Here is a 22,970-nt window from a genome sequence, read left to right as displayed (position 1 = left end):
ACTGTGTTCCTGGGGACCGTCAATGTTGCAGAAATGTTTTGGTACCCTTCCCCAGATCTGTGCCTCGACACAATCCTGTCTCGGTGCTCTACAGACAATTCCTTTGACCACATGGCTTAGTTTTTTCTCTGACATGTACTGTCAACTGTGGGGCCTTACATAGACAGGTGTGTGCCTTTCCAAATTATATCCAATCAATTGAATTTACCACAGGTGGACTCCAATCAAGTTGTAGAAACATCTTAAGGATGATCAATGGAAACAAGATGTACCTGAGCTCAATTTCGAGTCTCATAGCAAAGGGTCTGAATACTTATGTAAATATAATATTTATGTTTTTTTTTATTTTATAAATTTGCAACAATTTCTAAAAACCTGTTTTCGCTTTGTCATTATGGGGTATATTGTGTGTATTTATTTATTTTTAAATCCATTTTAGAATAAGGCTGTAATGTAAAACAAAATGTGGAAAAGGGTAAAGGGTCTGAATACTTTCCGAATGCACTGTATATGCTGCAGTAATGAGAGTTAATTCATGAGCCCCACTTAAGATAAGGGCCCGTACCTTGCTGAGGTATTTAACTAGTCACATACACACCTGTACACAAACACACAGACACACACACACACACACACACAAACACACACACACAGACACAGACAGGCACGCACACACTCATACACACACACACTCACAGATTGACAGGCCAAGGCCAGTAATAATCGTGGTTGTCACAAGTTCTGGGTGAGAGCATCTAACAGGACAGATCTCTGTCTGAGTAGAGAAACACACCACTGTTCATACACAAGACTTCTGATGCCGAGAGAGAGAGAGAGAGAGAGAGAGAGAGAGAGAGAGAGAGAGAGAGAGAGAGAGAGAGAGAGAGAGAGAGAGAGAGAGAGAGAGAGAGAGAGAGAGAGAGAGAGAGAGAGAGAGAGAGAGAGAGAGAGAGAGAGAGAGAGAGAGAGAGAGAGAGAGAGAGAGAGAGAGAGAGAGAGAGAGAGAGAGAGAGAGAGAGAGAGAGAGAGAGAGAGAGAGAGAGAGAGAGAGAGAGAGAGAGAGAGAGAGAGAGAGAGAGAGAGAGTAAATGGGAACAACAAAACCAAAGACGGTGGCAATTAACCAGCGCTAAAGCGAGAGAGACAGTTAGGATGTGTGATGGAATCACAATAAGATGGAATGGATAAAGGAAAGGGAACATTTCAGAGAGAAAGAATGGTTAAGATTGAAAATCCAGAGAAGGAGAGAAAGTGACAGAGAGAGTGAGAGTTTTTCAGATAGAAAATGATAAAGAATGATAGGGAGAGAGGAAGAGGGAGAGAGACGATGATGAAGAGGAAGAGGGAGAGAGACAATGATGAAGAGGCAGAAGGAGAGAGACAAAGAGAGTGTGTCTCAGACCAACTGTCATCACCGTCATGTCTTCCAGATGACTGACCAGTGATCAGGACTAGAAGTGGAACATCAGCAGTAAGACAGCCAGGACAGGGTGTCGCTCTCAGGTCACCACGGCGACTGGGGCGATGTCACACACACAGATCATCAGCTGCCCAGTCCTGTCTGCCTCTAGTGTTGTCTTAGTGGTAGTTCTGTTTAGTCATGCAATGTAGCTCTGGCTTTGGTCCAATGTCCACACTAGTGGATGGCTAAATCTAAGTGCATCGCACCTGCTCTCCTAAGACTTAAGTACTGTTGCCCCGGATCCATACACTGTGTTACAATGCGGAGGGTTGTGAGTTTGCGACCAGGTCAGGATGGAATTACTCTGTCACACAGGCATACAACTTAGAATGAGGAAGTGTATTCGACTCGTTGTCCCCATAGCCTATTGCAGTGTTTAGTTGAATTTCATTCTTGTCACCAGTGATATACTGTAATATACGTTATATTATTGGTTATATTTTATGTTGTAAAGTTAAAATGCAGTGGTAAGCTAAATCCCAAGAATAAAATCTAAATGCAATGGATGTGTTAAGGCTGCAGCCAGCAGCTGTGCAGATGTTCCATTCAAAGTTAATTAACTTCATCTTGAGAGAGAGAGAGAGAGAGAGAGAGAGAGAGAGAGAGAGAGAGAGAGAGAGAGAGAGAGATAGAGTCAGTGTGTTAATTCATTCATTGCTCCCTCTATTCCTCTCCTTTCTCCGTATCTTCCTCTCCTCTTTCTCTCTACCGCTCCAGTAATGGCTCCTTCAGGACAGTGCCAGGCTTGGTCTGTGTGTCAAAGCTGATGGGGCCCTCGAGGCCCCCCTTGTCTCACCCTCCTTCCTCTCCTCCTTCCTCTCCTCCCTCTATCCCTCTCTCTTTGATGGAGTCAGCCCAATCATGGGGCCCTGGGAGATGAACCGTGACTTATGAAATATCAACCGCATACGGGGACCACGTTGCAACCGCAGTCAGCCTGTGGTTGTGAGGGGGATGGAGGGGGAAGGGAGTTGGATTGGTGGGTGGATGGATGGATGGACGGAGGGAGGGATGGATGGAGATAGATGAAGAGGAGGTGGAAGGAGATTAAAGAAATGACTGTAACACTCTCTCCAGCTCTATATTAATACAGTATACTGTGCTGAGATGTTTTCCATTTGATTCTCACACACTGTCCATTAGCTTCAGAATGCAACACAGCTCTTATTTCATCACTGTCCATTAGCTTCAGAATGCAACACAGATCTTATTTCATCGCTGTTCAACAGCTTCAGAATGCAACACAGATCTTATTTAATCACTGTTCATTAGCTCCAGAATGCAACAAGGATCTTATTTCATCACTGTTCAACAGCTTCAGAATGCAACACATATCTTATATAATCACTGTTCATTAGCTCCAGAATGCAACACAGATCTTATATAATCACTGTTCATTAGCTCCAGAATGCAACACTGATCTTATTTCATCACTGTTCATTAGCTCCAGAATGCAACACAGATCTTATATAATCACTGTTCATTAGCCCCAGAATGCAACACTGATCTTATTTCATCACTGTTCATTAGCTCCAGAATGCAACACAGATCTTATTTCATCACTGTTCATTAGCTCCAGAATGCAACACAGATCTTATTTCATCACTGTTCATTAGCTCCAGAATGCAACACTGATCTTATTTCATCACTGTTCATTAGCTCCAGAATGCAACACAGATCTTATTTTATCGCTGTTCATTAGCTTCAGAATGCAAAACAGATCTTATTTCTTCTTAACTCAATACTATAAAGCTGGAAGTGAGTATTTTCGAACAGAGAGTGCAAGGTTTCCCCCTAAAGACAAACTCATGGCAGATCAAGCTAATGGACTAATTGTTCCCAGATCAACTAGGCAGAGTAAAGCAATGGCAGATCAACCAGGCAGACGAATCAATCCCACATCAGGCAGACAGACGGACAGAGAGACGAATCAATATCAAATCAGCCCAGATACGCTAAACTATTATTGTCACGCAAAGAATCTGTCTGTCTGTCTGTAAAATGAGATGGTAGGCCTATTTAATTTAATTTATTCGTATAGTAATGTGTTTGTATAGGGTGTATATTTCATCTGATTAGTGTGTAAATGGATTTAATTGGTTTGTGCATTGGTGAGGATCATGTACAGTGAGGGAAAAAAGTATTTGATCCCCTGCTGATTTTGTACGTTTGCCCACTGACAAAGACATGATCACTGTTCACAGTGGTCCTCTGTAGCTCAACTGGTAGAGCACGGCGCCAAGGTAGTGGGTTCGATCCCCGGGACCACCCATACACAAAAATGTATGCACGCATGACTGTAAGTCGCTTTGGATAAAAGCGTCTGCTAAATGGCATATTATATTATGATCAGTCTATAATTTTAATGGTAGGTTTATTTGAACAGTGAGAGACAGAATAACAACAAAAAAATCCAGAAAAACGCATTTCAAAAATGTTATAAATTGATTTGCATTTTAATGAGGGAAATAAGTATTTGACCCCCTCTCAATCAGAAAGATTTCTGGCTCCCAGGTGTCTTTTATACAGCTAACGAACTGAGATTAGGAGCACACTCTTAAAGGGAGTGCTCCTAATCTCAGCTTGTTACCTGTATAAAAGACACCTGTCCACAGAAGCAATCAATCAATCAGATTCCATACTCTCCACCATGGCCAAGACCAATGAGCTCTCCAAGGATGTCAGGGACAAGATTGTAGACCAGAAAAACGCATGTCAAAAATGTTATAAATTGATTTGCATTTTAATGACGGAAATAAGTATTTGACCCTCTGCAAAACATGACTTAGTACTTGGTGGCAAAACCCTTGTTGGCAATCACAGGGGCCAGACGTTTCTTGTAGTTGGCCGCCAGGTTTGCACACATCTCAGGAGGGATTTTGTTCCACTCCTCTTTGCAGATCTTCTCCAAGTCATTAAGGTTTCGAGGCTGACGTTTGGCAACTCGAACCTTCAGCTCCCTCCACAGATTTTCTATGGGATTAAGGTCTGGAGACTGGCTAGGCCACTCCAGGACCTTAATGTGCTTCTTCTTGAGCCACTCCTTTGTTGCCTTGGATGTGTGTTTTGGGTCATTGTCATGCTGGAATACCCATCCACGACCCATTTTCAATGCCCTGGCTGAGGGAAGGAGGTTCTCACCCAAGATTTGACGGTACATGGCCCCGTCCATCGTCCCTTTGATGCGGTGAAGTTGTCCTGTCCCCTTAGCAGAAAAACACCCCCAAAGCATAATGTTTCCACCTCCATGTTTGACGTTGGGGATGGTGTTCTTGGGGTCATAGGCAGCATTCCTCCTCCTCCAAACACGGCAAGTTGAGTTGATGCCAAAGAGCTCGATTTTGGTCTCATCTGACCACAACACTTTCACCCAGTTCTCCTCTGAATCATTCAGATATTCATTGGCAAACTTCAGACGGCCCTGTATATGTGCTTTCTTGAGCAGGGGGACCTTGCGGGCACCGCAGGATTTCAGTCCTTCACGGCGTAGTGTGTTACCAATTGTTTTCTTGGTGACTATGGTCCCAGCTGCCTTGAGATCATTGACAAGATCTTCCCGTGTAGTTCTGGGCTGATTCCTCACCGTTCTCATGATCATTGCAACTCCACGAGGTGAGATCTTGCATGGAGCCCCAGGCCGAGGGAGATTGACAGTTATTTTGTTTTTCTTCCATTTGCGAATAATCGCACCAACTGTTGTCACCTTCTCACCAAGCTGCTTGGCGATGGTCTTGTAGCCCATTCCAGCCTTGTGTAGGTCTACAATCTTGTCCCTGACATCCTTGGAGAGCTCATTGGTCTTGGCCATGGTGGAGAGTATGGAATCTGATTGATTGATTGCTTCTGTGGACAGGTGTCTTTTATACAGGTAACAAGCTGAGATTAGGAGCACTCCCTTTAAGAGTGTGCTCCTAATCTCAGTTCGTTAGCTGTATAAAAGACACCTGGGAGCCAGAAATCTTTCTGATTGAGAGGGGGTCAAATACTTATTTCCCTCATTAAAATGCAAATCAATTTATAACATTTTTGAAATGCGTTTTTCTGGATTTTTTTGTTGTTATTCTGTCTCTCACTGTTCAAATAAACCTACCATTAAAATTATAGACTGATCATTTCTTTGTCAGTGGGCAAACGTACAAAATCAGCAGGGGATCAAATACTTTTTTTGTATCTTATGTGAAGGTCTGTGCTTTGCTTTGGTGTCATGTTCTGAGGGAGACATTGATGCGATGCAATTTGTTGATTTGATGCATTTCATAACGTTAGCACCCTATAGTCTTCAGTATGACTCTGTAGCTGCCGCAGCACTGGGCTGGTGGCTTAGCAGCACAATAGAAGAAGTGGTCTGATGACACAAACAGTCTATTGAGATTAAAGGCTGTCTGTCCGGCCCGCTCAATCAGAGCCCCTGGATCGATTCGCTCCGGGAGCCATGTCTTACTCACCCCTCGTCCTCTCTCTCCTCTTCTCTCTCTCTATCTCTCTCTCCTCTCACTCTTCTCTCTCCTCCCTCTATCATCGGTGGAGAATCCCAGCCCTGGCCAAGGAGAATGAGACAATGTTTCAAGTGGCCCTGTACCAGGGGGGACTGCAGGATGGATAGGCTGCCTGTAGGGTGGTGTATAAAGTGTGGTGTGTGTGTGTAGACATTCTGTACTGAACTGTTTCATCACTAAGTGCAAATGTGTTTAATTGTCTGTGTGTGTCAACTGAAATTGGGGCGGCAGGTAGCTTAGTGGTTAAGAGCGTTGTGCCAGTACCCGAAAGGTCGCTGGTTCTAATCCCAGAGCCGACTAGGTGAAAAATGTGTTGATGTGCCCTTGAGCAAGGCACTTAACCCTAATTGCTCCTGTAAGTCGCTCTGGATAAGAGCGTCTGCTAAATGACGTAAATGTAAATTCAGGACAAAACAGACTGCATTTGCAATCTTGCTCCTTGGCCTGTATTCTGAGAGAAGCAGAGTAAACCAGGTCCGTGTTCGATAAAGGTTGCTTGTTTGTGACATGTAGACAGGTTGTGGTGAGCTGCTGTTTCATAATGCATGAGGAGGAGAGGACGGGCGGAGCAGTTACACATCCCTCACATCAAATGGAGTGAGAAAAGATTGGGGGGGAAAGGAAGATAGAGTGAGGAAAGACAGAGAGTGGAGGAGGCAGGAAGCCAGGTTGAGGGAGGAAGCACTTGGAGAATCATATGTACAGTTGAGTCATTAAAACTCGTTTTTCAACCACTCCACAAATTTCTTGTTAACAAACTATAGTTTTGGCAAGTCGTTTAGGACATCTACTTTGTGCATGACACAAGTGATTTTTCCAACAATTGTTTACAGACAGATTATTTCACTTAGAATTCACTATATCACAATTCCAGTGGGTCAGAAGTTTACATACACTAAATTGACTGTGCCTTTAAACAGCTTGGAAAATTCCAGAAAAAAATGTAATGGCTTTAGAAGCTTCTGATAGGCTAATTGACATCATTTGAGTCAATTGGAGGTGTACCTGTGGATGTATTTCAAGGCCTACCTTCAAACTCAGTGCCTCTTTGCAACTGCACATGGGGACAAAGATCGTACTTTTTGGAGAAATGTCCTCTGGTCTGATGAAACAAAAATATAACCCGAGTGGCGCAGTGGTCTAAGGCACTGCATCGCAGTGCTAGCTGTGCCACTAGAGATCCTGGTTCGAATCCAGGCTCTGTCGTAGCCGGCCGCGACCGGGAGACCCATGGGGCGGCGCACAATTGGCCCAGCGTCGTCCAGGTTAGGGGAGGGAATGGCCGGCAGGGATGTAGCTCAGTTGGTAGAGCATGGCAACGCCAGGGTTGTGGGTTCGATTCCCACGGGGGGCCAGTATGAAAAATAAAAAAAATAATGTATGCACTCACTAACTGTAAGTCGCTCTGGATAAGAGCGTCTGCTAAATGACTAAAATATATATATAACTGTTTGGCCATAATGATCATCGTTATGTTTGGAGGATAAAGGGGGGACATGCAAGCCGAAGAACACCATCCCAACCGTGAAGCGTGGGGGTGCTTTGCTGCAGCAGGGACTGGTGCACTTCACAAAATAGATGACATCATGAGGAAGGAAAAATATGTGGATATATTGAAGCAACATCTCAAGACATCAGTCAGGAAGTTAAAGCTTGGTCGCAAATGGGTCTTCCAAATGGACAATGACCCCAAGCATACTTCCAAAGTTGTGGCAAAATGGCTTAAGGACAACAATGTCAAGGTGTTGGAGTGGCCATCACAAAGCCCTGACCTCAATCCTATAGAAAATGTGTGGGCAGAACTGAAAAGGCGTGTGCGATCAAGGAGGCCTACAAACCTGACTCAGTTACACCAGCTCTGTCAGAAGGAATGGGCCAAAATTCACCCAACTTATAGTGGGAAGCTTGTGGAAGGCTAACGGAAACGTTTGACCCAAGTTAAACAATTTAAAGGCAATGCTACCAAATACTAATTGAGTGTATGTAAACTTCTGACCCACTGGGAATGTGATGAAATAAATAAAAGCTGAAATAAATAATTCGCTCTACTATTATTCTGACATTTCACATTCATCAAATAAAGTGTTGATCCTAACTGACCTAAGACAGGGAATTTTTACTAGGATTAAATGTCAGGAATTGTGAAAAACTGAGTTTAAATGTATTTGGCTAAGGTGTATGTAAACTTCCGACTTCAACTGTATGTGGCTTAATGAATACTTGTAGTATATAATTTACATAGCCTGCAAATGAATGCTTATAGTAAAGGTATAGAAAAACATGTAAACATCTGAATATAACACAGAGACATACAGTAGATAAGTATTCTGTGTATATAATTGGATATGATATGTGTATTGATGTTGTATTGGTGTGTATTGATGTTGTATTGATGTTGTATGGATGTTGTATTGATGTTGTATGTATGTTGTATTGATGTGTATAGGTGTGCATTGGTGTGTATTGGTGTGTATTGATGTGTATTGATGTGTATTGGTGTGTATTGATGTGTATTGATGTGTATTGATGTGTATTGATGTGTATTGGTGTGTATTGATGTTGTATTGATGTTGTTATGATGCTGTTAAGGTGTTGTATTGATGTGGATTGATGTTTTATTGGTGTGTATTGATGTGTATTGATGTTGTATTGATGTTGTATTGATGTTGTATTGATGTTGTTATGATGTTGTATTGGTGTTGTATTGATGTGTATACAGGACTCATCTGTAAAATAGACCTTGGTCTCAGCATAACTCTCTGTCAAAGTAAAGTTTAAGTAAATACGCAAACACAGTTAAACAATAACAATAAATAAATAAATATCTGCAGAATGCACCACCATGACAACTGCCCTAATACTCTCTCTCGGTGAGGACATTAAACGAGCACCTAGGAACGTGACCCTGCATTTTAAGTGCTCATCTGTCGGGGACGCCCTAGGGTGCACTTGTAAAAAGGACCACCTGCTTGCTTCTCAAAAAGACAAGGAAATGTATTTAAGCTAAATACTACCGTATAACTCCCTTTGTCAACTAACCATGCGGCAGGCATTGCTGATTGATATTGTTATTGAATTGGGGTGGTTAAGTTTGTGGTTAGAAGCTTTTTATTAATTGTCAAAACTCTATCTCCCTGGGTGATATTTGGGGAGGTTTAGCTGTTGAAATTGAATAATGGAGTTTAGCCCTGCGCAGGGTGTGTGTGTCCTGTGTACTGTGTGTGCATGTGCATACAGTGGGGAGAACAAGTATTTGATACACTGCCGATTTTGCAGGTTTTCATACTTACAAAGCATGTAGAGGTCTGTAATTTTTATCATAGGTACACTTCAACTGTGAGAGACGGAATCTAAAACAAAAATCCAGAAAATCACATTGTATGATTTTTAAGTAATTAATTTGTATTTTATTGCATGACATAAGTATTTGATCACCTACCAACCAGTAAGAATTCCGGCTCTCACAGACCTGTTAGTTTTTCTTTAAGAAGCCCTCCTGTTCTCCACTTATTACCTGTATTAACTGCACCTGTTTGAACTCGTTACCTGTATAAAAGACACCTGTCCAAACACTCAATCAAACAGACTCCAAACTCTCCACAATGGCCAAGACCAGAGAGCTGTGTAAGGACATCAGGGATAAAATTGTAGACCTGCACAAGGCTGGGATGGGCTACAGGACAATAGGCAAGCAGCTTGGTGAGAAGGCAACAACTGTTGGTGCAATTATTAGAAAATGGAAGAAGTTCAAGATGACGGTCAATCACCCTCGGTCTGGGGCTCCATGCAAGATCTCACCTCGTGGGGCATCAGTGATCATGAGGAAGGTGAGGGATCAGTCCAGAACTACACGGCAGGACCTGGTCAATGACCTGAAGAGAGCTGGGACCACAGTCTTAAAGAAAACCATTAGTAACACACTACGCCGTCATGGATTAAAATCCTGCAGCGCACACAAGGTCCCCCTGCTCAAGCCAGCGCATGTCCAGGCCCGTCTGAAGTTTGCCAATGACCATCTGGATGATCCGTCTCTCACAGTTGAAGTGTACCTACGATAAAAATTACAGACCTCTACATGCTTTGTAAGTAGGAAAACCTGCAAAATCGGCAGTGTATCAAATACTTGTTCTCCCCACTGTAGGTGTGATCATGTATATGTTGTATGTTTGTGTGTGTGTGTGTGTGTGTGTGTGTGTGTGTGTGTGTGTGTGTGTGTGTGTGTGTGTGTGTGTGCGTGTGTGCAGGCTTCACTGTTAACCCACACACTGAGATCTGAGAAAGTTTTACAGTTCTTTGGTAACATTTCCGAGGGTCTGTGTTTTCGTGTGTGTTATATCTGACAGTTTGTCACAGTGGTATGTTTAAGATGTAAGGAAGCTTGCAGCTGCTGCCTGTCAGGTCTAACACAGTCTAGTGTGTACAGGGTGGTCCACCGCCTTAAAGTGATCCTAGGCAGGGCTACAGAGGCACAGAACAGTACAGACTTGTGTTCCTTATACACTTTGACTTAAAGGGACATTACACTTTCAAATCAAAGTTTGTCAAATGTCTAATGTCAAGATGTCCCACGACACTGGTTGTGTAGATACAGTGGGGAGAACAAGTATTTGATACACTGCCGATTTTGCAGGTTTTCCTACTTACAAAGCATGTAGAGGTCTGTAATTTTTATCATAGGTACACTTCAACTGTGAGAGACGGAATAAAAAATCCAGAAAATCACATTGTATGATTTTTAAGTAATTAATTTGCATTTTATTGCATGACATAAGTATTTGATACATCAGAAAAGTATAACTTAATATTTGGTACAGAAACCTTTGTTTGCAATTACAGAGATCATACGTTTCCTGTAGGTCTTGACCAAGTTTGCTCACACTGCAGCAGGGATTTTGGCCCACTCCTTCATACAGACCTTCTCCAGATCCTTCAGGTTTCGGGGCTGTCGCTGGGCAATACGGACTTTCAGCTCCCTCCAAAGATTTTCTATTGGGTTCAGGTCTGGAGACTGGCTAGGCCACTCCAGGACCTTGAGATGCTTCTTACGGAGCCACTCCTTAGTTGCCCTGGCTATGTGTTTCGGGTTGTTGTCATGCTGGAAGACCCAGCCACGACCCATCTTCAATGCTCTTACTGAGGGAAGGAGGTTGTTGGCCAAGATCTCGCGATACATGGCCCCATCCATCCTCCCCTCAATACGGTGCAGTCGTCCTGTCCCCTTTGCAGAAAAGCATCCCCAAAGAATGATGTTTCCACCTCCATGCTTTACGGTTGGGATGGTCTTCTTGGGGTTGTACTCATCCTTCTTCTTCCTCCAAACACGGCGAGTGGAGTTTAGACCAAAAAGCTCTATTTTTGTCTCATCAGACCACATGACCTTCTCCCATTCCTCCTCTGGATCATCCAGATGGTCATTGGCAAACTTCAGACGGGCCTGGACATGCGCTGGCTTGAGCAGGGGGACCTTGCGTGCGCTGCAGGATTTTAATCCATGACGGCGTAGTGTGTTACTAATGGTTTTCTTTGAGACTGTGGTCCCAGCTCTCTTCAGGTCATTGACCAGGTCCTGCCGTGTAGTTCTGGGCTGATCCCTCACCTTCCTCATGATCATTGATGCCCCACGAGGTGAGATCTTGCATGGAGCCCCAGACCGAGGGTGATTGACCGTCATCTTGAACTTCTTCCATTTTCTAATAATTGCGCCAACAGTTGTTGCCTTCTCACCAAGCTACTTGCCTATTGTCCTGTAGCCCATACCAGCCTTGTGCAGGTCTTCAATTTTATCCCCGATGTCCTTACACAGCTCTCTGGTCTTGGCCATTGTGGAGAGGTTGGAGTCTGTTTTATTGAGTGTGTGGACAGGTATCTTTTATACAGGTAACGAGTTCAAACAGGTGCAGTTAATACAGGTAATAAGTGGAGAACAGGAGGGCTTCTTAAAGAAAAACTAACAGGTTTGTGAGAGCCGGAGTTCTTACTGGTTGGTAGGTGATCAAATACTTATGTCATGCAATAAAATGCAAATTAATTACTTAAAAATCATACAATGTGATTTTCTGGATTTTTGTTTTAGATTCCGTCTCTCACAATTGAAGTGTACCTATGATAAAAATTACAGACCTCTACATGCTTTGTAAGTAGGAAAACCTGCAAAATCGTCAGTGTATCAAATACTTGTTCTCCCCACTGTATATTCCTCTACCCCAAATACATACAAAGGATTAACACAAAATAAAACCAGGAAAACCAGGGAAATAGATGGTGCTAATCTTTTCCATTCATTTGGGGTAGAGGCATATAGCTGGATCTACACAACCAATGTCATGGGACGTGGTTTCATCTTGGCAAGAGTCCACTTTTGAGGTTAAAAACAATCGGACACATTTTCATTAATGAGTGCAATGTCGCTTTATTAAAACATGGAATGAGGAAGGGTTGAGTAACTCCCCAGATAATGTGAATAACTTTGAGATGGAATTAAAGTGCTATATCATTATCATTAATCTCTAATTTGACCTTTCACATCGTAATGGCACATTAGGGGAAAACACATCACTATTTGTTGAAACCCAGTGATACCGATAGCTTAAGGGGTGGTAGGGTATGAATGGATCTCTTTGTGTCTTATCATGGACCTTCCCATGGTGCATGTACCATCCATTTACCTGGTGGATAAAAAGGCACTAGGGAAAATAACCACATAATCTTTATTGTGCATTTGATGTGGTGCGTCATCAAGCCTATCTCCCGGGCACAGCTGAGATTCATAAAGCTTATCAAGCAATTAGAAAGACAGCAACTATTGGATTTGAATGTTTACACAGCTTTCAACGGCAACGATGGTTTGCATATCTCAATTTGGCAGAATTTTACCTTAATCAAGCCTAATTGTGATGTTTTCTTTTATAGGCATAGATTTCAATGTGTACTCAGAGTACATTGTAGAAATCATTGACTACCTTGTTCACCTCCAACAATAGCTGTATCTTATGAGTCACAATATAAATTATTTAGGCTACTATTTCAGTCTAGCAAAAGACTACGTATCTCTCTGAATCCATTGCACATGGTGTTATTGTAAGATTTGAATGGGCAAACAGATATTAGGACTTGTGCTGCCGGAGGGCTGTCTTTTATTGGATGAAACGATGAGAAGTAAGTTGAGTTCAGGGGCATTGTTCTCCTGGTGTAGTAGTTGCTGCCTGTTGTATGGCTGATCTAATCAGTGTGTTGTTCTTTTTCCTGTGTGGTGATTTGTTGTGTGTAGGCCGTGGGCTCATATTTTCCATGCCCTTTTGTTTATACAAGCTACTCTGTGTCTGTGTCTCATCCAAAATGTGTGTGTGTGTCTGTGTGTATGCGTGTGTGTGCGCATGAGGATCATATGTTTAGTTCCCATAGGCATAGATAATCGAATCACTTACTTCCTGGATGGCATGTGTCAGTAAATGGGGATAGCTTTCACACAGATTATCATATGACTGGCTTGTTTTGATAACCCATGGACCGTGTGTGTGTGTGTGTGTGTGTGTATGTGTGTGTGTGTGTTAAGTCAGTAACTTGGCACAGGGTTGTTTTCCTTCCTCTCCATTTGCAACATCTCATTGATATCCAGTGACAAAGACAACCTCATGTTCTGCTCCTAATCTGAACCAGGAGCCACTAATCCACCTCCAGCTGCTCCTCTTACAGGAGGACAGAGGGCCTGGGTTACTGACCTGCTTAGAAGAGAAGGTTATGGTTAACGTATATATATTGACTCAAACAACAATCCGAGTTCCTACGTTATGAATTCAGATGCAGAACATGTGTCCGAGTTATGCTAGAGTGAGACACTGTGTCTTCGCTGGCTGTGCCCAGGCCTGAATGTCCCTCTGTGTGATGTCAGGTAGCATGGGCTCTAGTTTGAATGTGGATCATGCGTTGATGCTGGAGTGTGTGTGTGTGTGTGTACGAGTGCAGTGCCTGTGTGCATCCATGTGCGTGTGGGTGTATGTGCGTGTGGGTGTATGTGTGTGTGTTTGGGTTTGTGAATCTAACCGCATCCTCCATCACTCTCCTCTTCCTCTCCAGATGGCGGACGAAGCAGAATTTGGATTACTGCTTCCTCATGATGTATGCCCAGTCTAAAGGGACCTACTATGTGCAGGTACGAAACCTCAAGCCTCCAGTATGCATCTGTTTACTGTGTTTAGAAGTTAGCACATTCTGCAGTGTGAAATGAGAATCTGGACGTGTATAGACACTATGAACTGTTTGTTCTGGGAATAATAGTTGTCAGTGCTTGGAACTACATTGCTCACAGGGCAGCCATTGCACATAACCTTTGGGCAGGTGGCACTCCACTTACTTCAGTTTCCACGCTAGACCTATCGTGAGGGTGACATGCCATAAATTAGCCTCAGTTGTCTCCCACAGCCGGGGCTGCATTCGTGAGAGCCGACGAGCGCTTGCGTTTTGACATTAACACTCGATGTGGTTGCGTATTTTGACAGCGCTACTCGCTCTGAACTTCAAGGAGGTTCTCCTCTGGTGAAGGGCAGGGTAATTACTTCCACATTAGTTCCCAGCCGGGGAAGGAAATGGAAAGATGCAAACTCTGTCAGGCAGATGCAGACCAGGGGCAGATTACGAGAGAGCATTGTGATTAGGTTGGGATTTGGTTACCGTCTTTCTGCTGCTGTAAGACATCAGTCTTCTCTCATTCCTACCCATAATGTATGAGGATATGTTGACACACCACTAGGCCTCCATCAAAGCGTCTTCGGAACAAGAAGACAATCTGTATCCATTGAAGATGAGACTGAGGGAATGCAACGCATGTGTAGCATATGGCTCAGGCACCAACGCTTGTTCCATGTGACATTGTGTGCTTTGATGAGAGCACAGAAACATTTGGTTCTGTGCTGCTCTGACATATTGTCTGAATGACTCCCGTCCCCTGGAGAGATGTGTTCTGAACTCATTCACAATGTGCCATTGTACTCCTTAGAGAAGACAGGAGGCCATGTTAAAATAGCTGTAAAAACAGGGGCTACTCACCTTTCAACATCCCTTTTCGACTTCCAAAACCTAGATGTTCCATATTCGTTGAAATTGTCAGTGTAGAATATATTAAAACAGACTGGTTCAAATACAGGTTTAAATCCACACCTGCAACACAGTCCAACACATGTAACAGGTGCTTGAACAAACAGCTGCTCCTCATTACCGGGCAGACTTTAGCCACTGGGATGGAAACTGATGGAAACAGCCATGTTTATTTCGCCACCGGCTGGGGATAGAATAATGGCCATCTGTTGCAGCCCAATGTATCATCCTGGCGTGGCATGCGACTCACAAAAAATGTATCCGGGCTGTCTCCACCTCGGAACCCACTCACAGCGGGAGAAGAGGGGGTGAGAGGGAAGCAGGGTGAGATGGGAAGTGACAGGAGTTGCGTGGTCCCAGTGTTGGAGAGGAGAGGAGAGCATTATGTGACAGTTTATTTCTTCAGAATTACCTCATCTGTTTTGTGACACACAGAGCAGCTGTCACTCCTCTCACCAGGGCAGGCTGTCCAGATGTCTTTTTTCTTTATATTTATGTTAATTTGTTGCAGTGACTGGGAGGTCTTTTGTAGTTGTGTGTTTCATCTCCTGTTCAAGTCAACTGACTCGTTTGAAGCTAATTTTAAAGCTGTTTTGTAAGAGGATAAAGGACATAGTGTTAATTGGTTTAGAGTGTACAGATGAAGTAATTGTACTTGGAAATATATGCTGAATCATACAAATGTGTATTACAGCATTTCACACTGTCATCTATTTTGTGTAATGTTTTGACCCCTTCCAGAGTTTTCAATTATTCAGAAGTCAAGGCCATATGGCTGCAATTACAAAAACCCATTGCTACAAATTACACCTATTAGTATTTAATAAAATGTAATGACTGGGAATTGTCTCGTTAATAACCCTTTAATAAAGGAAATAAATGTTTAACTATTTTCCTCCCCTTTTCTCTCTCTCAGCTGGAGGATGACATTGTGGCGCGTCCCAATTACTTCACCACGATGAAGAACTTTGCCCTGCAGCAGCCTTCCGAGGAGTGGATGATCTTGGAGTTCTCCCAGCTGGGCTTCATCGGTAAGCCTCAGCCTGTGCCAAAAGAGCTAGCCTAGTGCTACTGTTGATTGTCTCAACGACTCAGGGTGTTTTCACATTTGGTCCCTTTCAGATAATTTTTTTGAACTCAGTGTGGTTCGCTTAATTTTTTGTGCGGTGTGAACACTCCAAAGGAACTCAGACCCCTCAAAAGAGCCCCCGAAGTGAACCGAACTGAGACCATCTCGAGAGGTGGTCTGACGGCGGTTTGCTTGAATTCCGCGGTCCGGTTCCCTTTTTTAGGACAATGTGAACGCAAAGCTCCCCGGGTTCGCTTGTCATTATTCCCGCACCACACACTAGACTACTGCAACAGTGTTTCCCCTGCCATAAACCCTTACATTGGTGCCACAAAAGAGAGAAGATGATGATGTGCAGGTTCGCAGGAAAAAATGTGTGCTGTTTTTGGATATTGATTAGCGATTGTCAAGGACGCACATAAATTCCAAAAACATTTTTAGTTTAGGTTATGTGATCTATAGGCTAAGAGAGCTTCACAAGCTGTTTATTGATTGTGGGGTTTGAATAGTGTGAGAAGACAACATATTTAGTAAGAATCACAACATAGAGTACAAAATATATTCTAGCTCTTAAAGGGGCAGTAGCCTACCTTGGTTGTACAATTTTCAATTACAGCATTATTTATTCTGCAGTTATTCTATTGCTATTTATTTATTTACCAATCAAATGTACATGTTAATAGTATCTTCTTATTACAATTATTATGTCTCATATTTTAACTAAATGCTATCTATTAGCTTCCAAAATGTAAGTAGGTATATCTAGCTGTCCGATAACGCATTCTGATTGAATGGCTTGTCCTGCACTTGGAAAAATATCTTGGTTCCTTTCTAAGCATAGCAATGTAAATGCAAAGAGGACTCGGTTCACAAAATAGTTGAAGTGAACTGGCAAAAGAGTTGAGTCCTCATTCAAAGGCAAGGGCGGTGTGAATACAAAGAGAACTGAGTTGTTTTTGAGTTCACTTTAAAGAGGACTGAGATCGGTTCTTTTAAAGAGGACTATATGTGAAAACACCCTCAGTGTCACCAAAGCAGTGTTACTACAGCCTAAAGTGCTAGCCCTAGCACATTACTTTTGAGTGCCTATGTGTGCTAAAGAGCTATGTCTAGGGGATGGCTGCTGTTTTATGGACTCTTAACCAACCGTGCTATTTTGTGTGTTTTTTCGCATTGTTTGTAACTTGTTTTGTACATAATGTTGCTGCTACCGTCTCTTATGATCGAAAAGAGCTTCTGGACATCAGAACAGCGATTACTCACCTTGAACTGGACGAATAATTTTTCTTTAATGAGTCGGACGAGAGGGATTTGCTCCAGACACCCGACAGGGCCCTCATCCCCGTCATTCGTAGTAGAAAGAAAAGGAGATATCGCAGAAGGAGATCGGGGTCCCTGGTAAGGAGCCGGCGACGAGTGGCTAATCTGCCTTTGCCATCGATACTATTGGCCAATTTACAATCACTTGATAATAAAGTGGACAAACTACAGGCACGAATATCCTACCAAAAGAACCCTGTAATATCTTATGTTTCACCGAGTCGTGGCTGAACGAAGACATGAATAACATACAGCTGGCGGGTTATACACTGTATCGGCAGGATAGAACGGCAGCCTCTGGTAAGACAAGGGGTGGCGGTCTATGTATATTTGTAAACAACAGCTGGTGCACGATATCTAAGGAAGTCTCGAGGTTTTGCTCGCCTGAGGTAGAGTATCTCATGATAAGCTGTAGACCACATTATCGACCAAGAGAGTTTTCATCTATATTCTTCGTAGCTGTCTATTTACCACCACAAACCGATGCTGGCACTAAGACCGCACTCAATTAACTGTATATGGCCATAAGCAAACAGGAAAACACTCATCCAGAGGCGGCGCTCCTAGTGGCCGGGGACTTTAATGCAGGGAAAGTTAAATCTGTTTTACCTCATTTCTACCAGCATGTTAAATGTGCAACCAGAGGGAAAAAAACTCTAGACCACCTTTACTCCACACACAGAGACGCGTACAAAGCTCTCCCTCGCCCTCCATTTGGTAAATCTGACCATAATTCTATCCTCCTAATTCCTGCTTACAGAGCAAAAACTAAAGCAGAAAGCACCAGTGACTCGGTCAGTAAAAAAGTGGTCAGATGAAGCAGATGCTAAGCTACAGGACTGTTTTGCTAGCACAGACTGGAATATGTTCCGGGATTCTTCCGATGGCATTGAGGAGTACACCACATCAGTCACTGGCTTCATCAATAAGTGCATCGATGACGTCGTCCCCACAGTGACCGTACGTACATACCCCAACCAAAACCCATGGACTACAGGCAACATCCGCACTGAGCTAAAGGGTAGAGCTGCCGCTTTCAAGGAGCGGGACTCTAACCCGGAAGCTTATAAGAAATCCCGCTATGCCCTCTGACGAACCATCAAACAGGCAAAGCGTCAATACAGGACTAAGATCGAATCGTACTACACCGGCGCCGACGCTCGTCGGATGTGGCAGGGCTTGCAAACTATTACAGACTACAAAGGGAAGCACAGCCACGAGCTGCCCAGTGACACAAGCCTACCAGACGAGCTAAATTACTTCTATGCTTGCTTCGAGGCAAGTAACAATGAAACATGCATGAGAGCATCTGTTGCGGACGAATGTGTGATCACGCTCTCCGTAGCCGATGTGAGTAAGACCTTTAAACAGGTCAACATTCACAAGGCCGCAGGGCCAGACGGATTACCAGGACGTGTACTCCGAGCACGTGCTGACCAACAGGCAAGTGTCTTCACTGACATTTTCAACCTCTCCCTGTCTGAGTCTGTAATACCAACATGTTTCAAGCAGACCACCATAGTCCCTGTGCCCAAGAACACTAAGGTAACCTGCCTAAATGACTACCGACCCGTAGCACTCACATCTGTAGCCATGAAGTGCTTTGAAAGGCTGGTCATGGCTCACATCAACACCCTTATCCCAAAAATCCTAGACCCACTCCAATTTGCATACCGACCTAACAGATCCACAGATGATGCAATCTCTATTGCGCTCCACACTGCCCTTTCACACCTGGACAAAAGGAACACCTATGTGAGAATGCTATTCATTGACTACAGCTCAGCGTTCAACACCATAGTGCCCTCAAAGCTCATCACTAAGCTAAGGACCCTGGGACTTAACACCTCCCTCTGCAACTGGATCCTGGACTTCCTGACGGGCCGCCCCCAGGTGGTAAGGGTAGGTAACAACACATCTGCCACGCTGATCCTCAACACGGGGGCCCCTGAGGGGTGCGTCCTCAGTCACCTCCTGTACTGCCTGCTCACTCATGACTGCATGGCCAGGCATGACTTCAACACCATTATTAAGTTTGCCGATGACACAACAGTGGTAGGCCTGATCACCAACAACGATGAGACAGCCTATAGGGAGGAGGTCAGAGACCTGGCAGTGTGGTGTCAGGACAACAACCTCTCCTTCAATGAGAGCAAGACAAAGGAGCTGATTGTGGACTACAGGAAAAGGCGGGCCGAACAGGCCCCTATTAACATCGACAGGGCTGTAGCGGAGCGGGTCGAGAGCTTCAATTTCCTTGGTGTTCACATCACCAACAAACTAACATGGTCCAAGCACACCAAGACAGTTGTGAAGAGGGCACGACAAAACCTATTCCCCCTAAGGAGACTGAAAAGATTTGGCATGGGTCCTCAGATCCTCAAAAGGTTCTACAGCCTCACCATCGAGAGCATCCTGACTGGTTGCATCACTGCCTGGTATGGCAACTACTCGGCCTCCGACCGCAAGACACTACAGAGGGTAGAGCGTACGGCCCAGTACATCACTGGGGCCAAGCTTCCTGCCATCCAGGACCTCTATACCAGGCGGTGTCAGAGGAAGGCCCTAAAAATTGTAAAAGACTCCAGCCACACTAGTCATAGACTGTTCTCTCTGCTACCGCACGGCAAGTGGTACCGGAGCGCCAAGTCTAGATCCAAGAGGCTTCTAAACAGCTTCTACCCCCAAGCCATAAGACCCCCCCCCTTTTACACTGCTGCTACTCTCTGTTTATTATCTATGCATAGTCACTTTAATAACTCTACCTACATGTACATATTACCTCAATTACCTCAACTAACCGGTGCCCCCGCACATTGACTCGGTACCGGTACCCTGCTGCTCTTTAATTATTTGTTACTTTTATTTCGTATTATTTTATATTGAATTTGTTTGTGATTTTTTTGGTATTCTTTCTTAAAACTGCATTGTTGGTTAAGGGCTTGTAAGTAAGCATTTCACTGTAAGGTCTACACCTGTTGTATTCTGCGCATGTGACAATTTATTTTGATTTGATTTGATTTGATTTCCCAAAATTCCAAGGTTTTCCAGAAATCCTGGTTGATTTCTTGCTTATTCACTCCTGATTCCAGGAATCTTCCAACCATGTTTTTTGGAAAACCAGGGAATTCTGGGAAAGTTACCAGATTTTTGCCACCCTAGCTATGTCACCAATAGACTAGAGCAACAAGAGCTAGCCCTAGCACAGTACTGTTAAAGGCCAATGTCACCTACTACAGCCAGAAGAACTAGCCAGGTGCTCTAATACTGAACATTAAAGATTTATGACTTAAGATTCTCACCAAGGCAACCCCAAAAGAGGGTCTAACTTTGAACCTCTAAGTAGGACACTGATACTTGAACATTGGGCTCGAAAGCCAGTAGGTTATTCATACGCATAATCCTGACAAATGGCAAAGGTAAGCTATTTTAGTCAGAAGGTTATAATCAAATCTACAGCTTGGCAGGAAAGTTGTTTCTAAGCTCCCTCCAACTCGTCAGAACTACATTTAAAAGTACCCACTTTGAATTAAAGCCAGTGAAATTAATTGAAGCATTAACCTGCATTTGATCTCTGCTCTAATTATACTGCAGAGAGTAATCAATTACTTATATCTTCCGGAATCTATCAGTGTGGGGTAGCTGGCATGTGAAAATACAGCGCTCTGTTGACTGGAGCTGAAGGAAATTGAATTGATTTTAGAGTCAAGGCCACAGTCTCGGTTAGTGAAAGCAGTTCCAACTTCCAATTAATGTGAACTGAAGGGGAAGAAATTCTAAATGCGGCCAAAACTTTTCAGTGGTCGTGTTATCTTCGGTGAGAAAATGGGGAACACATGTGGTGTGTTTTCGAGGCTCATGCGGAGCTAGTTGTTTCCGACCCAAAGTAAAGAGGTTTTGACAGCCAGCACAGGGCCGGCTCCCAAGGTAAACGGAACCAAAGAATCCCCATTTCGCAGAGTTTGACAAGTGCCGGACACAGGCAGACCCCATGGGGTCTATCATGTAGACAAGCTTTCTAACTACACCCACAAACTCAATATCAGAGTCAATTGTGTATTTTGATTAAAACAAATAGTGATATACATTATCCTTACCCCTCAGCACTCATCTATGACTGAAAAAAAATGGTGCAGCTTGATTTGAAATGACGAGCGGAAAATACCCAAATTAACCCTTCTCTGATGGTCTGTTTTTGTCATGGGACTCATAATAGTATGGCTGAAGCTGAATTCCACTTTATGATTGTGGCCTTTGACATTTTGGACATTTCCATTCAGAGCTTAAGAGGGGTCTGGTGTCTTGTGACTCTCTGCTGATCAGTAAAGAACAAATTACAGCATCCACTGAAAAGCCCCCAAGAGGCCACCACTGCCACACATTCATACAAGCCATTGTATGTGCCTGTGTGTCTCTGTTGTGTGTGTGTGTGCTCACACAAGTGACAACTGAGAACAGTTTTGTTCTCTGATGAATGTGAAAGAAGAGTATTGCACTGGTGTGTATTCATGGATGCCAAGGGAAGCCAGGCTTCCCCCAAAAAATTATCTCACCGGAGAAAACATCAGAGGAAACGAAACAGCGCCCCTCTGTCTCAGTACAGTGAGGGAAAAAAGTATTTGATCCCCTGCTGATTTTGTACGTTTGCCCACTGACAAAGAAATGATCAGTCAATAATTTTAATGGTAGGTTTATTTGAACAGTGAGAGACAGAATAACAACAACAAAATCCAGAAAAACGCATGTCAAAAATGTTATAAATTGATTTGCATTTTAATGAGGAAAATAAGTATTTGACCCCCTCTCAATCAGAAAGATTTCTGGCTCCCAGGTGTCTTTTATACAGGTAACGAGCTGAGATTAGGAGCACACTCTTAAAAGGAGTGCTCCTAATCTCAGCTTGTTACCTGTATAAAAGACACCTGTCCACAGAAGCAATCAATCAATCAGATTCCAAACTCTCCACCATGGCCAAGACCAAAGAGCTCTCCAAGGATGTCAGAGACAAGATTGTAGACCTACACAATAATAATAATAATAATATGCCATTTAGCAGACGCTTTTATCCAAAGCGACTTACAGTCGTGCGTGCATACATTTTTGTGTATGGGTGGTCCCGGGGATCGAACCCACTACCTTGGCGTTACAAGCGCCGTGCTCTACCAGCTGAGCTACAGAGGACAAGGCTGGAATGGGCTACAAGACCATCGCCAAGCAGCTTGGTGAGAAGGTGACAACAGTTGGTGTGATTATTCGCAAATGGAAGAAACACAAAATAACTGTCAATCTCCCTCGGCCTGGTGCTCCATGCAAGATCTCACCTCGTGGAGTTGCAATGATCATGAGAATGGTGAGGAATCAGCCCAGAACTGCACGGAAGGATCTTGTCAATGATCTCAAGGCAGCTGGGACCATAGTCATCAAGAAAACAATTGGTAACACACTATGCCATGAAGGACTGAAATCTTGCAGCGCCCGCAAGGTCCCCCTGCTCAGGAAAGCACATATACATGCCCGTCTGAAGTTTGCCAAT

The 22,970-nt window shown here is 43.6% G+C and overlaps 1 protein-coding gene across 1 annotated transcript in view; it reads left to right on the top strand.

Annotated features, from left to right (window-relative positions):
• LOC311121214 (alpha-1,3-mannosyl-glycoprotein 4-beta-N-acetylglucosaminyltransferase B-like) overlaps positions 1-22,970 on the top strand; it is a gene marked incomplete at its 5' end in the record, with an annotated part of 89,870 nt that overhangs the window by 31,697 nt on the left and 35,203 nt on the right. The window contains 2 exons of the mRNA XM_084195729.1: positions 14,032-14,107; positions 15,965-16,079. Coding sequence (XP_084051855.1) covers positions 14,032-14,107; positions 15,965-16,079 — 191 coding nt within the window. The remainder of the gene's footprint in view (positions 1-14,031; positions 14,108-15,964; positions 16,080-22,970) is intronic.

The sequence above is a fragment of the Coregonus lavaretus genome, assembly GCF_964263955.1.
Source record: "Coregonus lavaretus genome assembly, contig: HAP1_SCAFFOLD_997, whole genome shotgun sequence".
NCBI classification, from domain to species: Eukaryota; Metazoa; Chordata; class Actinopteri; order Salmoniformes; family Salmonidae; genus Coregonus; species Coregonus lavaretus.
Note: the sequence above shows the minus strand (reverse complement) of the source record. Positions and strands in the feature narration are given on the sequence as shown.